At 35.6% G+C, this 19,666-nt stretch overlaps 2 protein-coding genes across 2 annotated transcripts; one reads left to right on the top strand and one right to left on the bottom strand.

Annotated features, from left to right (window-relative positions):
* Positions 2,932–10,442, top strand: LOC109849420 (agmatine deiminase). The gene is made up of 10 exons (XM_020419257.1): positions 2,932–3,212; positions 3,583–3,696; positions 5,989–6,084; positions 6,165–6,243; positions 7,153–7,208; positions 7,313–7,391; positions 8,195–8,329; positions 8,691–8,926; positions 9,674–9,832; positions 10,098–10,442. Exons 1-10 carry the CDS (start codon positions 3,120–3,122, stop codon positions 10,206–10,208), a joined length of 1,158 nt encoding a protein of 385 aa, XP_020274846.1. The 5' UTR covers positions 2,932–3,119; the 3' UTR covers positions 10,209–10,442.
* On the bottom strand, positions 11,177–18,672 carry LOC109849413 (ASC1-like protein 1). Its single transcript, XM_020419243.1, has 6 exons — positions 18,255–18,672; positions 14,542–14,771; positions 14,290–14,445; positions 12,474–12,659; positions 12,003–12,187; positions 11,177–11,679 (listed from the first exon to the last, which is right to left on the bottom strand). The coding sequence occupies exons 1-6, from the start codon at positions 18,411–18,413 to the stop codon at positions 11,648–11,650; spliced, it is 948 nt and encodes a 315-aa protein (XP_020274832.1). The 5' UTR covers positions 18,414–18,672; the 3' UTR covers positions 11,177–11,647.

Genomic DNA, 19,666 nt, shown 5'->3' with positions numbered 1-19,666 from the left:
ACACGGTATAACATAATCGAAATAGTGGTTGTATGGAGATTCATATGCAAGTTGTTTTTAATATAAAGGGTTCTAGTTTTTGGAAGAAATTAGAAAGTTCTAACTAAAATGTAAGTAATTAATAAACTCTTTTTAAAAATTAGTTCTGTGTGATGTTCGTTTTGTGATTTCAGATTCCACAGCATAGATGAATCGTAAATATTAACTTTAACGGTTACATGTTAACTCTTCGTGTCATGTGTTAAGTATCATAGCTATCTGTTAACTTTTTACCAGAACATGTTAACTTTTAGGGTTTTCTTTTGACTATCATAGTTATATGTCGCCTTTTAACTGAACGTGTTAACTTTGCTCCTAGTCTGTTAACTTTTCCTACTGAATGTTAACTTTCAATGCTTTATGTTAACTTTTACCCAAACCTATTAACTTTCATTTCTTTATCTTCGTAGAAGCGTTTAAAAAAAACTATGACCAAGTCTTTTATCTCATCCCAGATTATGAGAATCGAAGTGTGTCAAGAGATAAAGTCAAGATATTACCATCAATTACTACTAAAAGAAAGGGAAGAAATAGAGCTAGACATATAAACAACACAATAATTTTAAACGTCCACTGGAATGTTCTCGATGCAAAGCTGAAGGTCACAGTCAAGCTAATTGTAACGAACCAATTGGTGATTAGTATGAATTGCTTATTAGTAGAATACTTTTGGTAGAGAAATATAGGTTGTTAAGACTTTTATAGCACATTATAGAAGATTTTTGTAATCTCTAAGATTGTAAGTCAAATAATATCGTGTATTTAAGTAATATCAGTTGTAAGAATCTAAGAATTTTAATATAATGTACTTGTTTAGCTGAAGTTGTCTATTTGTGTTGCCTATTAACTATCTCAGTATCATGTTAACTTTTAGCTTACACGGTTAATTTTTAGGCTTACATGTTAACTTCACATAAATCTGTTAACTTTGAGCATTACCTGTTAATTATATATGATATTAACGACAAACGTAAGAGTCTAGTGGTGAGAAAAACCTTCAACGTATGATGCATTTGGGCTGCTATGAATTTGCGAGATGCCTGTGATCGTCCTGACAAGTTACTATGTTGTCCAAAACTATGTTCATTCATAAACTTCTTAGTTTCAATTCTTTTTTATTTTTAACAGGAGAGGCAAATAGCATCTAAGGGCATTCATTTGTTTTCTTATATCGACCTTAAACTCGGATACCATTGGGTCTATTCTTTGCAAATTCATAATCAAAATTTTTTGCTATAGAATAATATTACAAAGCTAGGCTCAATTCATTTATATTTTTAAATGGTTGACCCCTTTCAGTTAATGTTATGTGTCACCATTAAGGAATGATGGAAGTGTTGTTGAGAACATCATCTCATTTCATTACATTCTCACTAGACGAGCAATTATTTGGGATCCTCTCTGAGTTAGAAGTATTTCCTGGAGGAGTATGACTATATTCTTCATTCAAAGAGGTATCACTGCTGCACAAATTAATAAACCAATCAGATTTTAAAGTCAACTATAATATTATCTTCTGATATTTTAAATTAACAGCTTCATGTTTAAGTTAACAGTGTGAGCGTTAACAAACTAAGAGGAAAGTTAACATGTTTGGGTGAAAGTTAACATAAAACAGTGAAAGCTAACATGCAGTAAGAAAAGTTAACAGACTAAGAAGAAAGCTAACATGTTCAGTTAAAAGTTAACATATAACTATGATAGTCAATAGATAACCCTAAAAGTTAATATGTTCTGGTAAAAGTTAACAGATACTATGATACTTAACACACGACAGGAGGAGTTAACATGTAACCATTAATTTATGATTCGTCTATGCTATGAAACATGAAATCACAAAACTTATATCACACAAAGATCAATTTTAAAAAAAGTTTATTGATTACTTACATTTCAGTTAGAACTTTCTAATTTTTTTTCTAAAAATAGAACCCTCTATATTGACAACAGCTTGCATATGAATCTCTATACAACCACTATTTTGATTATGCTCCATCGTGCACTTCAAATCATCTTCACTATCAACAAAAATACTCAGATTCAGATGCTTCTCATATTTATAATATTTATACATCAATGATAAATCATCTTGAGATAATTTCAGTCTTTCGAACACATCAAATTTTAGTTCAAAAAAACTTGTTATAGAGCGTAGCATTGAGAACGTAACCTTCTCACCTAACGACACATGCAAGTCAAGTCACAAACGTAAGAGTCTTGGTGGATAAAATCCGGTCCGCTTTTCATGCACAATAGGGCCACTGTTGCCTCGTTATTGTCCTCATCCTCAAATGAGGCGGACGTCGGAAGAAGAATCGACGGCGGGGGATAACGATGCAGAGGAGGCGGATGATTCTCAAAGAGACTCCTTTGTCATCGGATTCGAGAGATGCCGACGATGAATAACTTTAAAGTGGGTGTCGTCTCCTTCACCCTTCTCCAAATTCGGTCATTTTTCACCTTTTTAAACAAACTTTTGAGGGATCTTATGGAGGGTTGAGTTCAAATATAGGGTTTTTTCGGGTTCTCTTGAGCTTACAGGAGTCTGAGCAAGAGAATAGAGAGGGGGGATAGAGAGCACGTCAGTTTTTGAGGGAAGGGTTGAGGGGTATAGTTTTTGGGGGAATGTATGGTTAGGGGAGAGGAGGAGAGAAGAAGAAGAGAAATGATCAATTAGAAGAGAGGAGGAGAAAGACACAAGGAAGAAAAAAAGGGGAAGGGGTATTTTCAAAACTTTTTAGAGTTATTTTTTGGGAGAGAGTGAAAAAGGCTAGATCACAATTTCTTAGGTGTTTCAGAGTTAAAGCACGTGGGGAAAACTTCAAGGGTTGTGTCACAGGAGCTTTTTTTGGGGGCCTTTGACACATTTTTCTCTGACATTATTTACCAATAAAAATAATAATTGGGGACCTTCGTTTACGACGGTTCCTCTGGATTCCCTAGGTCCCCGCGCACCACTCTCCCCTCTCTCACGAGTCACCAAGCAAGACGACTGCCTCGGTGTTAGTTTAATAAGAGATAAAGGTAATTAAAAAAAAGGAAAAGGAAAAGATTTAATTGTTAACAGAGAGACGAAGGAGATGGCCATGGAGTTTGAAGGAAACCCATCAGCGATGGGTTATCGCATGCCTGCAGAGTGGCAGCCCCATCAGCAGTGTTGGATGGGTTGGCCTGTATGTTCCCTATTTCCCCTCGCTTTTCCCTTTTTTGGGGGAAAAAATCACTTCTTTGAATTGGCTTTCTTTCAAAATTTCATATTTTGTATGTCTGAGTTGTCTTTTTTAATAATAATTCTACTCTGATGTTGGGATTGTTTTGTGTTTTCATGTTTCTGGCCTTAAATTTTGGTGGCAGGAACTGTCCTTTTGTTTACGTGATGGTTTAAGTACCAAAATGAATCTTTGTTTTTTTGAAAAACCCATATTTTTATACTTGTTTGTTTGATAAATTAAACTGGCTTGCAATTTCTGTAAATATCTACAGAATTAGGCCAAAAAACGAGGTCAATACATTGTCAATTTGCATCTAAAATTGGATTCGCAGGAACGCCCGGATAATTGGAGAGAGAATGCGCTCTTTGGTCAACGTGCATTTGTTGAAATAGCAACTGCAATTTCACAGTTTGAGCCTGTTACAGTTTGTGCGAGCGCTGCTCAGGTTAGAAGTTGGATTTAGGACAAATTTTTGAAAACAACCGTATTGCAAAATTAATGAGCAAAATCGACCTCCTCACAAAAAAAAAAAAACCCAGCAAAATCAACCCTTTTCATCTCATCTCGACTAAAGATGAAAAGGGTTAATTTTATTGTGGGTAATTTTTCGAACTACACGGGACTAGTAGTTCCCGTGTAGTTAAGACATGCTAATCCAAGATTAGCATGCCAAAACAAATGGACGGGACTTCGTGCCAAAGGCCACAACTCTCTGCTTAAAACTCGGGACTAGCATTCCCGAGTTTTAAACAGAGACTTTGCTTCTTTTCTAGGAAATGGATGGGACTACTAGTCCCGTCCATTTTCTGGGCAATAACCGAAATGCACGGGACTAGCAGTCCCGTGCATGTTCTTTGTGCAACAACCATGTTAATTTCTTGTACAAATGTAAATAACAACTCATATCACACCACAAACTAATCTACAATTCCAAAAACCATAAAGCACATCACAAACTCATTTACAAATCGAACAAATCACACCACAAACTCATTTACAAATCCAACAAATCACACCACAAACTCATTTACAAATCTAAAAACCATCTCACATCGATATAAAAACATAATATACTCATTCTCATCACACGACACAAATAACATACCAAAATAGGTTTGCAATGTATATAACAATAATGATTAGTTTACATACATCCAAGAACTCTTCTCCTCCTCCTCTGTCTTCGTCCTCCATCCCGAGCTTGGACAAGTTCGTCATCCTGTTGCGTTTGTGGTTGTGACGGTCACTCCATCGTGTGCATGTTGGAAAGGTACAGCTTCATCATCGTTTATGCGTCGTCCTCGGCTTTGTCGTGGTTGACGTGTGTATACGACATTGATACTGTCATGTTGCATGACCTCTTGTCCATCATGAAGATCTTCGTGAGTTTGCTATCGACTGATATATCGATACATGTTCCCGTGCTTCGGGATATGTACCTATGAGAGATAATTCAAAAAATCCAAAATAGGTAAATTACTTTAAAATTCAACTTATAGAAATCTAAATTTGAAATTTAATTCTATATTAAATGCTCGAGCCAATTCTATTCCATGATTTGCAATGGATTGAACATCATCTATTGCTGCTACCTGTAATTATTCCAAAAAACACCTTAATTGCATATTCTTCTTTATTAATTTTAGTAACTTTGTGCATTTCCTTCATCATTCTATCAAAATTACATGACTTAGATAGCATAAATATTTTTCTAGAACCTCCCTCATACATAGACATGCTATTCACTCCGACGCCGAGTCTCCCATTGAAGAAGCAAATAATGGGTATAGAGTTTGCCATCGAAACTGAAAATCAACGGTCCATCATATGCAAATAATCTATTATAACTGAAAATATTAATCTCAATTGAAAATCAAATTTAAAACCCTAATCTCAATTGACCAGCAAATAATGGTTAAAGTCTAACTTCTAAATTACATTATTCATCGTATTTCACAAAATAAAAACTAAAAATTTCCATATCAATCATCAAATTCACAAGAAAATAGCGAAATTTTTTACATTGATTGGAGTTTGATGTGGTCAGAGATGACTGTGGTCGCAAGCGGGTTGAAGGCGCCTGTTGTCACGAGCGCGGACGGAGGCTGGGGAGAGCGTGGTCGCGAGATCTATCGTGGGGTTGTGGGGGGGCGCGAGATCTATTTAAGGGGAGGAAAGAGGGGAGGGGGGTCGCGAGATGTGTTTGAGGGGAGGAAAGAGGCCGATGGGTCGGAGATTATGAAAGGAGGAAAGAGGGGGAGGGACTGCGAGATCTGAGGGAGGAAAGAGGGGAGGGACTGCGCGAAGATTTAGGGGAGCGGGGAAAGAGAGGGGTTGCGAGATTTGGGTGGGGGGGGGAAGACGACTCGGGGAGTTGCGGGATCTGTTTGAGGTCGGAGGGAGGGGTCACGTGCGGGCTGAGGTAATATACTCAAATGGACGGGACTACTAGTCTCATCCATTTGGTTTGGCATGCTAATCCTTGATTAGCATGCTCGAAAAATTACACGCAGCAAAATCAACCCTTTTCATCTAAGTTGAGATGAAAAGGGTCGTTTTTGCTGTTTTTTTGTGAAAAGGTCGATTTTGCTCATTAAATTTAAAAATGGGTTGTTTTTAAAATTTTGTCCTTTGATTTATTACAAGTGTTTATTGTTTAGTGGGTGGTACAATCTCAACTCTATAGTAGTTTGATTTTTTTCCCCTTCTTTTTTCCATGTGAAATTTAATGCTGAAGTATGAGACGGCGTGCAATTTATTGCAAAATAGAAAGAACATAAGAATTGTGGAGATGAGCATGAATGATGCTTGGTTTCGTGACTCTGGACCCACTGTAAGCTTATTTATCCTTACTCTGTCATTTGTTTACGGGCATTGAATTGTGACCCTATATCTGATAAATGCCTACAATAGTTTGTTGTCTGTGATAAGGAATCAATTCCCAAAGAACACCGGGTTGCGGGGATCACCTGGACTTTCAATTGCTGGGGAGGTATAAGATACATTTGCAATTAGTATTCTCTTTCTTTCTTCATTTAGTGATCATTGATTTTCTAGGCACCAAAGATTTTATGTTCTCATGTAGATGTTTTCTGTGACATACAGATGGAAATGTAACAATTGTATTCTAAGTACTGTGTCCTTTTTATGGATGTGCTCTTTATAGAAACTTCCCTTTTGAAGGGAAAACCCTTAGATTGTGGTGGAACACGGAGTAATCATTAAAATTACTACATGACTTGGCCCAGTAATTTTTGCAAAGAGTATGAAACTGAGAAACTTGTTTGTGATATGTTATATATAATATATAGCTTAATTAAGGAGCTCTTTGTCACGAAATTGTTATGCTGACCCTTATCCTTTTGTCTATACACATTTGACCTTTTTCTTTTCTTTATGCATTGCTGCTCCTTTTGAGTCCTTGTACTATTTGAATCCAGAGTGATCTTTCCATATCCATTAAGATATTTTTAAACCACAATTACCTCATATATTTTTCCATTCTTTTATCATCACTGATGTTTTGTCTATGGTCTTGATGCACTGCTTGTTCCCTATATAATGGTCTTGTTGCTCCTTCATTTCTTTCAATTGAACACATACACATTTCGTGCTTACTAATTGTTTCACACACTTGGCATGGATGGTTGTAGCAGTTGAACATTGCAGTAAAGTAAAATAAAATAAAATATTAATAGTTGGCTTTCAATAGTACTAATGTACTATTGGGCTGACTACTTTAGCTCACGTTTCAATGAGAATTTGTATACATCCAGAACATATGGTCTCTTTTTCTAATGTTTTGATTTTATTTATTGTATAAACTCGCTCGTTAGTTCACCTTCTTCTCGGATTCAATCAGTCTTAACTGAATATTTTTCTACGGTTTATCTCGGTTTAGGACCTGCGGAAGGCTGTTACAGTGATTGGAGTCTTGATCTTCTTGTTGGCAGAAAGGTTGGCGAAGTTTTTTTTCCATTCAGAATCAAGGTCACTTATTGTATTTGGTGATATATGCTTAATCTTATAGTCAATAATCTATCTATAACTTTTGTTTATAGATTTTGGGCTTGGAGAGGCTCCCTAGATTTCCGCATCAGATGGTTCTCGAGGGTGGAAGCATTCATGTAGATGGAGAAGGTATTTCTTAACGTATCAACTTTTTGTGCTCGAATCTTGAATCATTTTCATGTAGTTGTATCGATAGTAGGATCTAGAAAATCATAGCCCAGGAACCTGTTGTCATGGATTTTGGTTGAAGGAGGATGAAGAGGGGAACTTTTGTTGGTTCTTTTACATGGGTTTTGATTGAAGGAGAAAGAAGAAGAGAACGTAATGAAGATCTAACCTTGAACCATTAGAAATCTAGCGATAATTAACGTGGAGAGATAAAAACCATTATTCGTGCTTGTATAAGTTAACTGAGACTCTAGAACTATCATTATGCAACATTTTTAAGTTTTTGACATGCTTGAGTATACCATATGATTATCCACTCTGTTACCTGATACTTAAATACATGTATATCCAGCAGGTAATACGTGACACTTACACCATACGGTAATTATGTGGTACATACCTGATACTCGGGTACTCAGGTTCGTATCAAATATGAGTACGTGCTTTAGTCAAATAGTCGTGGAACCTATGTCCTGATGGTATCCAATAATGGGTGGTGGCACCCATTTGGCGTAAGATGAGCCTGCACATTTACCCAGCTCTCATATGGTCAGCTTGAAGATCAGCATACTGTAGTGTGCTCCTCTCATATGGACCGACTTTAATTTCAATATGAAGCATGTGAAGGATACATTAGTCTAGGATTCCTGATGACATTCTTTCCTTTTGCTGCTACTTAACCTGTTTTAATTGTTAAAGAACAGAGATAGGGGCTTTCTACTTGTTGCTGCACTATTGTGACTCCTTTTTTGTATTGTCTACAGGTACTTGCATCACAACTGAAGAATGCTTACTAAATCCAAATCGGAACCCTGATATGAGCAAGGAAGAAATAGAGAATGAACTGAAGATGTACCTTGGTGTCAGAAAAGTCATTTGGTTGCCTAGAGGACTCTATGGTAATAATTATATTCATTTCTTTAATATTTTCCTCCCTATGTCCTTGTGCCCAAATCCATCTTTTAATGACTAAATGGAACTCGGAAACTTGATAAAATCCTTTGATTGTTCTTTACAAAATTCAAAGCTTGGTCATCTTACAACTTCTTGATGTGTTGATTCTTCTTCCAAAAATTTCCTTTCAGTTAGCTTCTCTTTTACTCTGGATGACTTTTGCAACCGAGAGATTTGTCTCAAATTTAATTCTTTTATTTTTGTATTAGATTAGTCTGGAATGCTTTTGTATGTCCTCTTTAAGGTGTAACCCTTCTAGACTAATCTTTGTATTGGATGGAGTTCTTATTCACATTATGCTTATAGGTGATGACGATACCAATGGTCACATTGACAATTTGTGCTGTTTTGTTAAACCTGCTGTTGTTCTTTTGTCATGGACTGATGACAAAAAGGATCCTCAGTATGAGCGTTCAGTTGAGGCTTTGTCAGTTTTCTCAAGCGCAACTGATGCTAATGGACGGAAAATAGAAGTAATAAAGCTTCACGTGCCTGGTCCACTTTATATGACTGATGAAGAAGCTAATGGAATTCAAAATGTGGTCAGTATGTTTTAACCTTCAAGTTATTGAAGTATCTTGTGACTTAATTATTGAGTTCAACAACACCTTTTTTGATAAATATGCATTGTTGTTAGTAATTTGTATGATTTTATACTTGCTACATGTACTTCTCCAGAAATAAAGAAAACATAGCATCAGGGAAGCCTCTCTATCCAAGTTCATCATATGTTAGAGAATCCTCTACCGAAAATAACTACTTTTTTTGGTTTTCTTCAATGATAAATGAAATATACTTGTGTCCTAATCTAATCAGGAAAGGAGCAAAAGTTGTGTGCTCTGTGCCTTTCTGGCTATTAACAGAAGTGAGATCTCGTGTATGAAAGAATTCTTAGAACACTTTACGGTAGTCTGACAAATGCTAAATGCTCGTGTACTGAATAACTTGCATTCAAAATTTTGGATGTTGTATCAAGCACCCTACTGATAGAAACCTTGATCATTTTTTAAGACAAATCTTGATTGCTTGGCTAAGCTTTGAAGAAACAATGGAAGCCCCTGATTCGTCCCTTTGACATAAAGAGGGTTCTACTTCAAAGCACCAAACGCTGATGAGCATCTAACAGCAGAACTGAACTAATTATTTAATTTCGTTATTTGTTATTATAGTGGTGAATGCTTTACAATATAGCGGTTACTGAAATTATAATGTTCTGAAAACCTAGTGGCATATGAAATCAGCTGAAATGTTTTGCAACGTCTTATCTTCATTTCTCACTTAAACCACAGGACGAGACTGCAATACCAAGATTAGCAGGTGCAAGATTAGCTGCTTCTTATGTCAACTTTTACATAGCCAATGGAGGAATCATTGCACCAGCTTTTGGTGATGAGAAGTGGGATAAAGAGGCTTTTCATGTCCTCTCATCGGCATTTCCTGAACACAAGGTATGACAAATTTCGCTACAAACCAACTAAAATACATATCATCATTAAGCATCATTTACATGTTGGTGAATATAAATGATTCTTCCATGCCCATTAACATGTAAGTTCTCAGGTCATGCTAGGTGATGCTGCATTCACCATAATTACGGAGTTTAATTTGTTTTCTTGCTCAGGCTAACTTTTTTTTCCTTTGGGTTAACGAGCTAGATTTGCGCAAACTTTTTATAGCACGTATTGATTTCTATAAATTGGGTAATTTGTGTAGGTGGTAATGATTCAAACTGCAAGAGAGATATGTCTGGGAGGTGGAAATGTACACTGCATTACACAGCAACAGCCAGCTATTCCTACCATCAAAATGAACAATAAGGCCTAAGATGAATGAGTATTAATTAAAACTATGAACTATTGTTCTTGTTGTTATATGCTCATTGTACAATTATTCTTCTTGACCAAAATAAATTGACAACAAAATTGTATCTCGAAGAAAAGCTGAGACTGCGCTCATCCGTCTTTTGGTCAGTCCTGTGAAGTATTAACATCCTAAATTTTTGCTTCAATTTCACTTGTACTTTTAAGGGGTCCATAATGAAAGAAATTTGTGAACTAACAAAATTTTCTAGACCTCCTTGCTTGTCAATTGTCTTCTCTGACTTTTTTTAATTCATTTTGACTTACTGCGCTTTCAGTCTATTGCTGTTTTCTTCTCCATTTTCCTTTCAAGATTTTTAATGGTTTTCTGAGAACCGCGTTGATAGTCTCTAAGACATTAGATAAGCGTTAGTTTTATATTTTGAAATATCAAAGCGATAATTTTTCCGTAGTAGATACTGTGGCAAAAGATCAATAAACATAGCCAATAGCAGCAAAAGCAGCATCAATACCTTTTACTGATTTTATGCACGAATTTTGCATTTTTCCTAGTAAGTACTCCCCTACAGCCATAAAACACAAGACTGTGATAGGGTAGAACATTGTAGACAATGACTGCAGAAAATCAAATAACGTCCACTGGCGTTATGCAAAGGATTCAAGCGATGAAATTGTTGGAAACTCGGTTATCCCTAACAATGCAAAAGAGAAAAAAAATAAAACGATCTGCAAGCAACTTCGCTTGCTGCACATTTTTCAGGGCCTCAAGGCTCAAAATTTTGTCGTACAGCTTCAGAGATTTTGTTGCACCTTAAGAGATTCTCATTAGCATAAATATTACTTCTATTCTAAAAAGCTGAGAGGATAAAGTTACATCGCCATAATTTCGAAAGTTTGATGCGGCGGAACAAACATTAAGGTGATACTTCAGCAAACCCGAGTTCAAATCTCACGGGACACATTAAAAACAAATTTTAAGAAAAAGACATCATCGCACAAGTTCATATTTTGACCCATAAAGGCGATTAACCTACAAAGGCATGTTAGGATATAAAATTACAACCCTCAACCTTCACCGCAACTTCAATGTTGTGATGCAGTGGAAGGGCTTTAACAAAGACATTGCAACATGCAGATATCGTTCAATAAAACACCGGTAAATATGCAATCAGCACTACTCTAATTTCTTATGTCCAAATCTGCGTTCTAAAATTAATATACAAAAGTGCACTTGGAGCTCCGAACCAGTGAAGAGGACTCACAAATTCAAGGAATACAAGTGAAAATACATGCAGCTTCGTCAAATGTTGATGATGCTGAGTTTTGCGGTCGAGCTGCTTTCTGTGTAATCTGAGTTCTATGAGCCAGAAAACAATAAATATATGAGAATTAATGACGTTGATGACCAGAAAGAAGCGCCAGGTTGACGAGCATTTGGATATATCAATCTTCATGTTCATCTTCGCCCTCGGAATCTACATAGAGAGTAAAACATTCATAGGTTCAAAACTGAAAAGAAGAATGCTTTCACAAACATATGACACTTCAAACGAATGAAAATATCAAAAAGTTTCTTTCAGTGATACAGGTCCAAATCACAAAAGAAAATGCTTACGTTCAAAGAAATTATTAGACTGAAAGTTGTAGTTATAGAATGGAAGATATACTTTAATAAAGCAAAATGCAAAGCTGTGAACCGAAATCATGCTACTTGCTTAAATATTGTGCATTTCGAGCTCTTCGTTTTCATCCAAGGTGCACCCTAACAAAAAATAAAATTAACAGTAATAGCACATACCAGACCGGACATCATCACCAATTTTCCCTTTGGACTGAATTTGTTTAACAACCATCCGGTACATTAATACCCACCAATAGATATGGAGAACAAGCAATGAGAATAGAAGGGTATTGAACACATAATAGTATATGGGGCCTTCAAACTTGTGCTTCTCCTTGTCCAAAGTCAGTACAACTTCATAACTGCCAATACACAGGGAAAAGATACTTGGTGTTAAAATATTCATCCACAAAAGTTACTAAGCAGAATCTAAACTACAGAGACCTAACCTAAGAAAACTGCTTGGTGTTAAAATATTCATATACAAACCAGTAATATGCAATCAGCACTCCTCTAATTTCAAACTGTGAGATTTATACGGTATTTTTCTTAGCATGATCTAGCTATTCCAAATTCTTGGCAAGAAAGAAAGTAACACAAAAAAACTAAAATAAAGATCAGTTCCTGCATCCAGCCAACTATACTTACCTTGTACTTCGAAGTATCCACAACGGGAAGTACATGAGACGCAGTAATACCCATGAAGAAACAAAAAGAAGAAATGAGATAGTAGCAAGCAATTCGCAGCCACTGTACTTAGACATTTTCCCCACTTCTAAGAATACATCACTTGCATCATGAATTGCTAGAACTATTGAACCAACACGGGCAAACCTGTATAAAACCAAGAATGCCAAAGCATAAACACAAATGTTCTCTCAGTCAACAATTGCTAGTATTAGAAAATACAAGATAAATTAAAGGCAGTGTAGTATGATCAACAAGCATTGATTCTCACAGCGCATATGTACATAATTTTAATCCATAAAATTTACCCTTTCAGAAGATGTCCGAGCAGGACGAGTGGTTTCAGTAGCATTGTCGAGTTTGCATCAGTAATTTTTTCAGCAATGGAATCAATGGATTTGGTTTTGAAATTAATTACGCACACTGAAGGGAGATTACACATATCTCCCTCAGGTCTAGAATGCAGTTATCTCTGGTGTTTATAATCTAGGATCAAGTCCATTTAGGCTTTATTGCATAAGAAAACTCAAACAAAAACTTGACAACTTGTACATAATAAGTATAATTAGGCATGCATTAAGCATAAGGACAGTTTGGGGTTCCATGTTTTGATACTTGCATCTGAATTGTAACAGCTAAATAAATCATTTATGAGACTTGCATTTGAATTCTAACAGCTAATATAATCATTATGATCTATATCCATCTCCTTATTAATGACAAATCACAGATAGATATGGTATTTGAACCTACAAACTCCCAAGAAAGTGACCATGCTCCCATGTAGTGTAGTACCACTATAGCACAGTGGCAAGTCTGCTCTCATGCAACAAAATCACATTCCAATCAATTGGTGAAACGGTTTACTGATTCTTTAAAAAGACAATGAATAGATGATATTTACAATTGCCAGGATCACAGGTAATATTTGTAAATTGTAACTATACCCATGTAACATAATCAGAGATGATACTTGTAATTGTCATGAATGGATTATAGTTAAAATAATCATAGTGTTATAGCAGCCAAAGATGCATGGGAAATAGCCAAGTTTACTGACTGAATTAGTTTATCTGTGACCTTAGCAATTTGGTACCATTGGTTTTTATGAATACTGCAAAAGCTTCTCAACATGTGCCAAAGTTACGATCATAAAAATGAAAAAGATAATAATCAGACTATGAAAAGCTTCTTAACATGTACCAAATGCATGAATGCCTGTTGAAACATCACAGTATCTTCAGTGCACTATTTGAAATTCAATTTAGAAAGAAGTAGCTGTATAAACAACACTATGCATTTACATCTAACGTAATAGTGGCTGGACTGACTAGTGGGCAGCAGACAAGGGAGCCAAACACTAAATAAAGGGACAGGATCAGTGCACAGTCAAGGGAGCCAAACACTAAAATAAAGGGACAGGATCAGTGCAGTTTCACAAAAGTTATGAACTACCAGCATTTTCCTCCTTACTGTTCTCTATATGTTATTGCCTTTTTTTCCTTACTCCATTACCTTCAATGTTTACGAGTATAAAGTCCCAAAATGAACCTTATACCCGTCACATTAACCACTAATGATCTCAGAGTAATGATTCATTAAAAAAATGTTTATTCAGTTTCAACAAGTATTCATGAGTTAGAAAACTGAAACTGAAATCCTGTTAAAAGAATCAAACAAATAATATCTCAGAGGTGCAACCATAAAAATTATAGGATAGCTGACTGAAAATTGGGAGGATTTGAGCTTAAATAACTTCACTGTCCATTGGACAAACCTGAATATATATGACAGCACTATAAGCACAGCGGTTGCTACATGATGGGACATGGAGACTCCAAAGTCTGACCGTCGTGTTTCCCAGAACATCAAGGCAAATATGGAATATGTATAAAATCCAGCAGCATACATGTAAACAGCTTTAAGTTTCAATCTGAAGAGAATGTAAAAAGTTGATCAACAGATATATACGGATAACATCATAGAATAAGTTGACGTAAAACATGTACAGATTTCTATGAATGTGTACTTTATCTTTTGCTCAGGCCAGGCTTGTTCACCAGGTCCTACCCAAAAGTATCTCGTATTTGTGAACCATGCTTCACCATGCGTAACAGAGAAAGACAAAAACTCTGCTGATAGAAAATAAACAAACTTCCAAGCTGATTCCTTAAATTTGTTAATCTTCTTTCTCCTGTCTTCTACCTCACAATTAAGTTTTTCATGTCCCTTGCCAAGAATAAGCCTCCGTGCCACTTTCTACGAAAATAGTGATACACATAGTGAATAGGTGATGAAACGATGTCATCGACTTCTCCAAGGACAAAAATAATGAAATTCTACATATTTTATGCAATCATTAAACAAGCTTTAGAATTTGGAGAAGTAGAATTTAACTTGAATAAAGTAGATTGAATATTGGTCAAGGTGAAGGTACAATGATTTTCAGGCATTTAGATTATTTAGAAAGCTTTTGTACAATAAAAAAAATGAGGTAACAACTTTATTAACATTGAATCACATATATAATCAGTAAAATATATATAAAATTTATGGTTCAACTTATAGTAGTTAATTTCCTTAGCATGCAAGGTACCAAAAACAGATGTTAATATAAGTTAGTGTGCGCTACTTTGATCCTACATAAGTTGCAATCTATCACACAGAGCAAGAAAGTTATGTGTGACTCAAATATCGATCTCGGTGTTTCTTTGACTTGGTCTTTGATCCAGAGCTCACTGGTTATATTTGCTTAAAAATTGAATTACCAGTTGTTAGATAAGAAAAGTTTTCTTATAACTAGGGAAATTTAGTTGGATGAGAATTGCAAAGGCTAAGAGTAATATTCTTACCATGTTACTAGTCCTTATCTATAAATAGCAAGAATATGCAGAATAGAGGGTGAAGTCTCTTTGGTGAGAAAACACCTGTGAGTTCAAGCAGGTATCAAAGAAAACACCCATGAGTTCGAGCAGGTAATAACATCGAGAAACTAGTTAACATTGCAGGCTGCACCTAGAAAGAAAATACATTGTTTTTTGTTAAGCCATGAAGAATAATTCGGCTTATTCGGCATGGCTCTCTTTTCTTCCTTCTATCGAGAGAGATTGTAGGATCAAGCATTGAGAAGGCTATGCAGACTGAAATAATAGATTCAAGATGTTCTTGAATTGAGTCTCTATTTGGTTGGCTCTACAAGCATTAGAGATTGTTTAGAAAGATTCCTTTAGGTGTTGATTTGATATTAGTGATTGAGAGATCTCTACATTGTAATCCTCACAATCTGATAGTGAAGCTATTCTCCTCCTTCACCCGTGGATGTAGGCTACAAGCCGAACCACATATATCCGTGTGTTACCTGTGTTCTTGTTATTTTCTGTGCTTTCATCTGATTGATATTTGTTTATCCTGAGGGGTTTGTCATAGCAAAGAACTAGGAAGTGGATAAGGGTTGGCAGGGTGAGCATCCACTTAAAAAGAGGTCCACCACATGTGTACATAACAAATGCTGAGGAACATTAGAATTCCGTAATTTCTACTTTCCAACAATACTTCATCATTTTCATTCTAGGAGGTCAAGATGCATAATACTCGCTTTTGTCTACTAAGCCTCTCTGAAACTGGTAGTTCACATCAGCTAAGATCATCCGGTTTCCCTGCACACAAACATTCGGAGGGCCATACATGATACTTCATAAGGAGGTTGAATCACAGAGTTATTCTACATATGTATTGCATACATCTCTGAAGCAATGTATTGCAAAATGCTTGTAGCTCCATTTGCTAAAGTGCGTAAACTTAGTAATATTGAAATAACATAAACAATAGCTAGTTTCATTTTCCTATTTGCTCCCTTTGAGAATCTTATGTTTTCATCAGTTTCATAGGACAAGGACTAGTTGCTGCTCTAGCCACTTTTTAGCTCTGTATACTAAAAAGACAAAATTTGTATTAATAAAGTTTACTGCAATACATATATCACAAACAGCATAAAAGGAATTCTTTGGTTTCATCTATACGGTCTGACTCTGGATATTGCAGTCACCACTTCCATTCCTCCATCTCATATAAATATTGAAAACAAGGTTTAGTGTAAAATAATTGTGTGACAATATTGAAAATTATGTGCATACACAGTGTTACTGTGTTATGGTATATATAGCGGTTGAATTACAGTCCACTCGCAACACATGAAGATATTCACATTCATGGCTTCCAAATTTGAGATACGGTAAACAAAAGGCAGCAAACATGAACCCTTTGTTGACAATATTTTACTTGTTATTAGGCATGCATTTCATAGAAACGTCTGAGGAAGCTAACGGTCATATTCATAAAGCAGCAGTAAAAATTTGTAAGTTTTCTACAACTAAGGTATATGTTAAACCCACCATCAAGTCCTCCCAACATTCACATATATCTCATGTTAAATCTAGTACCTAGATACACAAAAACCAAACACACCCACACCCACACACCCATGCACACAGAGACATATATATAAGATTTTCCCTAGATGAGATGTAAAGTAACTCAGCTCTTGGGTTGACACCAGATCATCTATATTAAACATAGAGGTTAACTTATAGCTTTATGATATGCTTGCTCTTTGTTCCAAAGAGAGTGATGTTCTCAAACCATCACAAAATCATGTAAAGAATTCGCAGATTGTTGGTTTTGATATAGAAGCTAAAACAATCTATTTCCATTGAGCTTTGTTTTCCCATGATAAACTCTATGAGCTAGTTCCTTAATGACGATCCAGAGATTTCTTTAATTTAGAAATAGATGACAATCCATAAATTTCTTTAATTTTAGAAATAGGAACTTCAATACACAATAAATCATGTCCAATCTACATAGAGCGAAAATCAAGTATTAAACAGAAATTTATTCAAGATGTTTGAAGAAGAGATCATTCTAGCTTTAGCATCTACTTGAATCACATCAAAACTTACATATGCAGTGAACATATCTTTTCAGTTTGCATCCTCTTTTAGGGTAAGAAATAATTGTGCAGACAATTAATGGTGCATATTTTCATTGCTTAAGATTCTAGTAGAATTGTCTTCTAAAATTTTCTGTGGCAAAAGAACCTTCCCTTGCACCAAAATTCTGAAGCATTCTGAAGCTGTGATGAGGGTTGAGGGTTATAGTTTATGCTCTAACATGTCCCTGCAGGTTGAGCGGCTGAAAACTCAACTCAGGAAGCCGTTTTTTTTTTCCTTTTTAATCCGCTTTAAATTCCTGGTGGGTGAGAATTGAACCTGGGTTGCTATGAAACTATGACAGATGACCCTTCTACTGCACCAAAACTCTGAGGTTCTCATGACGGTCGAGTGTTATACTCTTAACAATCTATGTCTACACGATTCATAAGATTGTTTCTCTTTTCATAATCACTGTTTTCTGCCTATATCATGTCTATAAACACTTGAATACTTCCCAAAGGCAGAAGAACGCAAGAAAGGAGCACATTTAATGCTTGCTTAAATTTGAAGGTCAACGGCAAATATAAACATAATCATGCTTGCACAGCTCTATATCTCAAGGCATAGTCTATCATCTGCTTTCAGATCTTCTTTACTAACGTTTCAAACTATCAATCAACACAAATTAGCTCCAGATCGGACCTCACATTCTACAACAAACCCCAACCATTTTCTAACCAACTATCTACTAAAAATAACAGATCAAAGATGAATAAATAGATAAAAATTTAATCAGCTCAAAAAAGATTACCTCGAAAACGAATCTGTCGAGAAAAAATCTGACTGTAGGGAAGAAGACAACGAGGAAGGGGAGCGCGGTGAAGTCTTCGTAGTTCGGATAAGATTCCTCCTCCCAATTGATTGTCGACATGAGCTGCGCCAATCCCATTGGATTTGGGTTCGGATTCATTCGAAAGCTCAAGAAGAGATCTTTGAGAGAGGAGGAAGAAGAGGTGAGCACGAGGGATCTAGAAAGACGAAAAAGTTTGAATCTTCCTTTCCAATTCCGTCAAAATCTCTCGCCGTAACTCGAGATGGGTCGCCGTCGTCTCCTGTGAGATTGTTGAATTGGAGACGAACAGACGACGAAGACCGGATTGAGGTTATTTAAATAGACTTCGGACCACTCATTTCGACGCTACCCCCCGATATCTTTCGTGTTTTATGATCAGCGCCTCACATCGTTGAAATTGATATTTGATCCCCCAAGTCAATTAAGATATGAAATTAATATATCCGTTTACAAACTTCATCGAGCATGTTAACCATGTTTGGAAAATTTAGCCCTTCCATCTATGGTGCAAACCACCTCATTCCTACAGGGATGGTTCTGATAGAATGCTTATTCTTGTTAAAAAGGATGTAACCAATATTCTAGCTTGGGAATTAGGAAGCAAATTTCAACAACTTATATATTTTTAGGATCTAATGGCGATCTCCATGATTTGTGAAGCGAATCTAAAAATATGAAAGATGAAAGGGACTAGAATAACCCTTTTTATTTTATTTTTATCTTTTTTTTTACTGACATCTCACAAGGCATTTGTATGGATGTGGGCTGCGCTTTTTACTCGCCCGAGTTATTAGGACTAAGATGTTTGTTGATTCATCGTCACTTTCCTATAATTAGAACAACAAAAAAGAAGTAGGGGACATCTCTCATCTTCTCTCTTTCTTGAATTGATAGTCTTTAATATGTTATAACCTTATGCAATGCAACTACTTGTTTCTAATTTTAAATATGTCGAATTAAATTACATTTATTGAAGTATTTATATAAGTAGCTTGGAGAGCACATCCACCTAATAAATTTGATAAATGATATAAAAATATTAATATGACCAGGAACATGATCAAAATAACCATATGACCTTTAGATTACTTTGTCTTAAGTCATATTTAAGCGTGATAGTGGGTAACAATTGGCTATTTAATTTATTATTTTATTCTGTGATTTATTTTATTTTTTATTAATTAAAAATTATTGATGGTAATCTAGTAAAGGGTACGTGAATGACTATATCGGTTGATGTAAGATAAAATAATAAGAGGAGAATGTAATCAAGTTTATGTGGGTAGAAAGATTTAGACTCACCATTATTCTTTTAAAAAATAACAATATATATAACATCGTGAAGAAAACATAAATTATATTCTTGTGGA

Source organism: Asparagus officinalis, chromosome 1 (genome assembly GCF_001876935.1).
Source record: "Asparagus officinalis chromosome 1, Aspof.V1, whole genome shotgun sequence".
NCBI lineage: Eukaryota > Viridiplantae > Streptophyta > Magnoliopsida > Asparagales > Asparagaceae > Asparagus > Asparagus officinalis.
This window is presented reverse-complemented; position numbering and strand designations above follow the sequence as displayed.

Excerpts from the sequence above, each read along its gene's own strand:
- LOC109849420 (XM_020419257.1), top strand. The coding sequence starts at position 3,120 with ATGGCCATGGAGTTTGAAGGAAACCCATCAGCGATGGGTTATCGCATG. Across the intron at positions 6,085-6,164 it reads TTCGTGACTCTGGACCCACT|TTTGTTGTCTGTGATAAGGA; the intron begins GTAAGCTTATTT and ends TGCCTACAATAG. Across the intron at positions 7,392-8,194 it reads CATTCATGTAGATGGAGAAG|GTACTTGCATCACAACTGAA; the intron begins GTATTTCTTAAC and ends TATTGTCTACAG.
- LOC109849413 (XM_020419243.1), bottom strand. The coding sequence starts at position 18,413 with ATGAATCCGAACCCAAATCCAATGGGATTGGCGCAGCTCATGTCGACA. Across the intron at positions 14,772-18,254 it reads TCGACAGATTCGTTTTCGAG|AAAGTGGCACGGAGGCTTAT; the intron begins GTAATCTTTTTT and ends CTATTTTCGTAG. Across the intron at positions 12,188-12,473 it reads TGGATACTTCGAAGTACAAG|TTATGAAGTTGTACTGACTT; the intron begins GTAAGTATAGTT and ends GTGTATTGGCAG.